The 6,000-nt window shown below is 48.6% G+C and overlaps 1 protein-coding gene across 1 annotated transcript in view; it reads right to left on the minus strand.

Annotated features, from left to right (window-relative positions):
• The window catches only part of PDIA3 (protein disulfide isomerase family A member 3), a gene marked incomplete at both ends in the record, with an annotated part of 29,294 nt that extends 23,494 nt beyond the window's left edge, over positions 1–5,800 (minus strand). The window contains one exon of the mRNA XM_080707973.1: positions 5,634–5,800. Within this exon, the coding sequence (XP_080564099.1) occupies positions 5,634–5,800 (167 nt within the window). The remainder of the gene's footprint in view (positions 1–5,633) is intronic.
• Between the last annotated feature and the right edge of the window lie 200 nt (positions 5,801–6,000).

Here is a 6,000-nt window from a genome sequence, read left to right on the forward strand (position 1 = left end):
CCATCCATGGGTTCCATCCCCAGTACTGAGAAAAAAAAAAAAGGGCTGGGGATGTAGCTTGGAGGTAGAATGCCCCTGGGTTCCATCCCCAGTGTCCCCTCCAAAAAAATTATCAGGCTGGGCGTGGTAGTTCACACTCCTATATTCCCGTGTCAGTACTTGGGAGGCTGACACAGTAGGATTGCAGGTTTGAAGCCAGCCGTAGCAACTTAAACCTGTTTCTAAATAAAAAAATAAAATAGGGCCTGGAGGTACAAGGTCCCTGGGTTCCATGCTAAGTATACCCCCCCACACACACACACACAAAATCAGAACCATGTTTGGTAGATTCTAAGATTTTAAAAAGGGTGGTTTTCAGCCAGGCATGGTGGTACACACCTGTAATCTCAATACTTGGGAGGCTGAAAAAGGAGAATTGCTGGTTTGAGGATAGCCTCAGTAACTTAGTGAGATCCTGTTTCAAAATTAAAAAAAAAAAAAAAAAAAAAATAGGGCAGTGGGGAGGAGGGTAGTTCAGAGGTGGAATGTTCCTGGTTTTAATCCCCAGTACAACAAAGAAAAAGAATGCATTTTATTTATTTATTTGTGGTGCTGGGGATGGAACCCAGGGTCATTTTACCTTCAAGCTACACCTCTAGCGCCCCCCCCCCTGGTGGTACTGGGGGTGGAACCCAGGGGCTTTCTACCTCCGGGCTATACTCTCAGACCTATTTTTATATTTTACTTGGAAACAGGGTCTAAGTTGCTGAGAGCCTCACTAAGTAGCTGAGGCTGGCTTCAAACCTGTGTGACCCTCTTGTCTCAGCCTACTAGGATTACAAGTGTGTGCCACCACACCCGGCTTATTCTTTATTTTGAAAGAGGGTCTCACTAAGTTGTGGAGGGCCTCACTAAGTAGCTGAGGCTGGCTTTGAACCTGCGACCCTCCTGCTTCAGCCTCTCAAGTACTGGGATTACAAGTGTGCACCAGCACACCTGACCAAGAATGCATTTGAAAGGGTGCAATAAGCCGGGCGTGGTGGCGCACACTTGTGATCACAGCATTCGGGAGGCTAAGACTGGAGGATCACGGTTTGCGGACAGCCTCAGCTACTACTTAGTGAGGCCCTCTGCAACTTAGTGAGACCCTCTTTCAAAATAAAGAATAAAAAATAGGGCAGGGGGTATAGCTTGGAGGTCAAATGCCCCAAGATCCATTCCCAGACCCGCAAAAATAAATAAATAAACAAATAAATGGTGTAATAATTGGGTCTGGAGCCAGGTATGGTGGTGCACACCTGGAATCCCAGCTACCCAGGAAGTTGAGACAGGAGGATTGTAAGCTGGAAGACCGTCCAGGCAACTTAGTGAGACCTCATCTCAAAATAAAAAGGACTGGAGATGTAGTCAATGGTAGAGGACTTAACATACACGAGGCTCTGGGTTCAATCCCAGTACAAAAAATTAAATACTTCATTTTATACTATTCACATGATCTTTCTTTCCTGCTCTGCTGGGGATCCAACCAGGGCCTTGCACATTCCAGGCAATGCTTTACCACAGAACCATGTCCCCAGTCCCACAGAGTCTTATACTGGGGAAACATTGTATATCAAGTATCATTGTTCTGTTTTGTTTTGTTACTGGCCATTGAACCCAGGGGCATTCTATCTCTGAGCTATACCCCCAGCTTTTTTTAATTTTGAAACAAGGTCTTGCTAAATTGCTGAGGGTGGCCTGAAATCAGGCTCCTCCAAGTACTGGGACCACAGGTGTGAGCTGCCAGGCCCACGCTAGCTGGGGATGTGGCTCAGAGGTAGAGTACTTGCCTCCTATGAGAAGGCCCTAGGCTCCATCGCTAGCACCCTAAGGGGAGAAAAGCAATCTAGAAGGTAACACAGAAATCTACGACATAAGTAAATGTAGAGGCATAAAATTAAGACTGAGCAATAGATTTTCAGAAACTATTTTTTTTGTTGTTTTTTTGCAGTGTCAGGGATTGAACCCAGGAGCATTCTATCTTCCGAGCCACAACCCCAGCCCTACTTTTTATTCTTTATTTTGAAACAGGTCTTACTGAGTTGCAGAGGGCCTCACTAAATAGCTGAGGCTGGCTGCGAACCTGCAATCCTCCTGTCTTAGCTTCCCAAGTACTGGGATTATAAATGTGCGCCCCCATACTCAGCTTGATTTTCAGAAATTATAAAACTAAAGCAGTGCTCTTTATTTCACCCAAAGAAATAAGATACTTCTATTCTTACAACTATAAACATGATTGATTTCATTATGGAAACAGTAGTCTATGAAGTCAATTGCAAAATAATCTTTCACTTTCACTTGTAAAATGAAAGTGGAAAAAACCAAAAGGATAAGAAGGACTTGCTCAAATAGGCCCATTTTACTCTTTTTTGTGGGTCTGGGGACGGAACCCAGGGGCATTCGACCTGCGAGCTACACCCCTAGCCCTATTTTTTATTCTTTATTTTGAAACAGGGTCTCACTGAGTTGCAGAGGACTTCACTAAGTAGCTGAGGCTGTCCGCGAAATGCAATCCTCCGGTCTCAGCCTCCAGAATGCTGGGATTCCAAGCATGCGCCACCACGCCTGGCTCCATTTTACTCTTAGTAAGGGTTCTTTAATTGTTCCCGAACAGGAAATGGTACTCCTGTGCAAAGCCAAAGTCAAAAACACGTCTAGCTATGTTAATAAATATGAGCGATGCAGGGAGTGGTGCCACATGCCTGTAATCCTAGTACTTGGGAAACCAAGACAGGAGGATCTAAGGTTCATGGCCAACCCCTGCAAATTAGCAAAACCCCATTTCAAAATAAAATAGGGCTGGAGGAAGAGCTCAGAGGTAGAACACTCCTTGGTTCAATCCCTATTACCACCCCCAAATGAGGATAAATGTGAAGAAATAAGGACATTATCTACAAGAGACTTCTTGACTCCAAATTGCTCATTCAAAAAACTGTTTTTCCTTGCCGGCATGTGGAGGATGCCTTATCTTCTGGACCAATGAAAAGCAGACACTACAGCAGAAATTCACTCAATACTTGGGATAGTTCAGTGCATGATAGGATATGTAGTTTTTTCTGTTGGTACTGGGGTTCCTGGAAACCCTTCTACCTCCGGGCTACACTTCCAGACCTATTTTTTTATATTTTTTATTTGGAAACAGGGTCTCTAAAGCCAGAGAGGCTGGCTTCAAACCTGCGTGATTCTCCTGTCTCCGCCTCCCAAGCGCAGGGATTACAAGTGTGCGCCACCACGCCCGGCTGGGATATGTAGTTTTAAAGGAAACAAATGCACAACTTCAAGATGAAAATACCCTTAAGTAAAAAATTTAAGAGCCAGGGCCAGGCGTGGTGGTGCACACTTGCAATCCCAGCATTCGGGTAGCAGAGATGGGAGGATCACGGTTCACAGCCTCGGCTACTTAGTAGGGCCCTTTGCAACTCAGTGAGACCCTGGTTCAAAATAAAGAGACTAAAAATTAGGGCTGTGAGTGTAACTCGGAGGTAAAACGCTCCTGGTTCCATCCCCAATACCAGAAAAAAAAAAAAAAATTTTAAGAGCTGGAAGTGGTGGCGCACACTTGTAATCCCAGTGTTTGGGAGGTTGAGACAGGAGGATATTAGTTCATGGCCAGCCTCAGCCACTTCTTAATGAGGTCCTTTGCAACTCAGTGAGACCCTGTTTCAAACTAAATAAAAAATAGGGCTGAGGGGTAGCTCAAAGATAGAATGCCCCAGGTTCCATCACTAGTACTGAAAAACTAAAATTTAAAATTCTGCTTTAACCGGGCATGGTGACACACGCTTGTAATCCCAGCATTTGGGATGCTGAGACTGGAGGATCACGGTTCACGGACAGCCTCAGCTACTTAGTGAGGTCTTTTGCAACTCAGTGAGACCCAGTTTCAAAATAAAGAATAAAAAATAGGGCAGGGGCTGTAGCTCAGAGGTTGAATGCCCCTGGGTTCCATCCCCAGACCCGCAAAAAAACCCAAAACTGCTTTAAATCAATAGTCTAATGGGCCACAATTCCCCAGTAATTCCTACTTTTTTTTTTTTTTTATGGTACTGGGGTTCCTGGAAGTCCTTCTACCTCCGGGCTACACTCCCAGACCTATTTTTACATTTTTTTAATTATTTGGAAACAGGGTCTCCTAAGCCAGCACACGCGGATGGCTTCGAACCTGTGCGATCCTCCTGCCTCTGCCTCCCAAGTGCGGGGATTACAAGCGTGCGCCACCACGCCCGGCGTAATTCCTACTTTAAGCTGTATCTGACTCCTATAGTCAAAGAAACATCACCCACTAACACCTCCTCAAAGTTAACAGCATGGTTATATAATTGAGAAGAGCTGTTTCTAAGTGAAAACAAATTCTTCAGATGTATAGACTATACTGTGTAATCAGTACTGGCAGTTGGGGAATACCCTGGACACAAGATCTGTCATAAACTGAAAATATACTTGGCCACCTCTAGCACACACATTCTTCTGATTCAGGTGGTCTTTACCACAGGACTTTGTGTGTGACTCAACAAGTCAGCTGAGCTGGAAGGATAAAGTCCTAAGTCAGAAGAGTTATACACTAATTTTGCTTTACTTTTGAATACAGATAGTTTTTAACTAAGGGTAATCATTGTGCCAGGTGGGTAAACATCAAGTACTGTAATTAGGATGGATCTGCTGAGCTGTCCCAAGCATTAAAATAATTATTTCTCTGGTAATGATTTGAAGTTAGTACCACCATCCCTACTAAGGTTGACAGGGCCAGAATCCTCTATTTGTTCTCCTCTCCCTCCACTCAAGACAGAATTTTAGGTTCTACCCTAAGAAATTTACACTCTTGATAGGTTGAATCGCCCTGGAGTATTTCTCCAACATTAATCAATTTCTCAACATTAATTAATTTCTCACTAGAAGCCTGCTTTTGTTATTACTCCCCTCCCAGATACCCTAATTAAAACTGACAATTTGGAGAGTCTCAGATGCAGAGCATTCATGTTCACCCAGCCTTTCTTTTGGACAGAGGCCTCTGCTGGTGCTGAGAAGTGATAGGCTTAATGTAGAAACTGTAGCCATACAATAGACAAAATAAATGCTTGCCTCAAGAAAGCAACTAGGGTCACTGTGCAGCCACTGAGTGACCTTGGCTAGAAACCAAGGCTGGCTGTGGGGCGGGCGGGGGGGGGGCGCAGGAAGAAAGGAATCACCCCGAGGGTCCGGAGCCTCCGCACTCGCTGCGACGTTCGCCGCCTCTACCAGGCTTTGGGATGCCTGTCTGCAGGCTGGAGAACCTTCCAACAGACTCGCCTGGACACTGAAGACACAGCTCCGGGGTGGGGGGAGGGGTGCGGAGCCCTCTGCAAATAGGAAGTGCCGCCAGAGCGCGGACGATGGATGTGGCCCGCGCGAGCAGCCTGCGCTTTTCCTTCTGCGCCCTCGCTCCCGGGCGGTCAGCGCCGACCCCTCGGCTCCAGCTCCCGGAGGATGGAGGGGCAGCCGGGCCCGCGGGGGTGGAGGGGCAGCCGGGCCCGCGGGGGTGGAGGGGCACCCGGGCCCGCGGGGATGGAGGCGGCGGCGCGCCGCGTAGGCCCCCGCTCCCGCCCGCCCGCCCGCCCGCCCCGGCAGCGCGGCCTCACCAGGGAGCGAAGAACTCGACGAGCATGAGGCCCGCGGAGCCCGTGTCCGAGACGCGACTCTCGAAGTTGTCGTCGGTGAGCTCCAGCACGTCGGAGGCGGCGGCGAGGCGGGCCGCGGCGAGCAGCAGCGCCACGCCCGGGAGCGACGCTAGGCGGCGGGGGCGCATGGCGGCGAGTGAGCGGGGGCTCGGGGCTGGGCTCGGCGGGCTGCGGAGGACGGGCCGGCTGCCACTCGCCCGCTGCTGCGCTCGTCTGGCCCTGGCGGACCCGCAACCGGAGGTCCCAACCCCCTCCCGGCTCGGGCCGCAGTGTGGCAGCCGCCGATTGGCTGCGCGGCGCCTGCGTCAGTGGGCGGGGCAGGCTGCTA

Source organism: Muscardinus avellanarius (assembly GCF_963383645.1).
Source record: "Muscardinus avellanarius genome assembly, chromosome: 12".
Taxonomy (NCBI): domain Eukaryota; kingdom Metazoa; phylum Chordata; class Mammalia; order Rodentia; family Gliridae; genus Muscardinus; species Muscardinus avellanarius.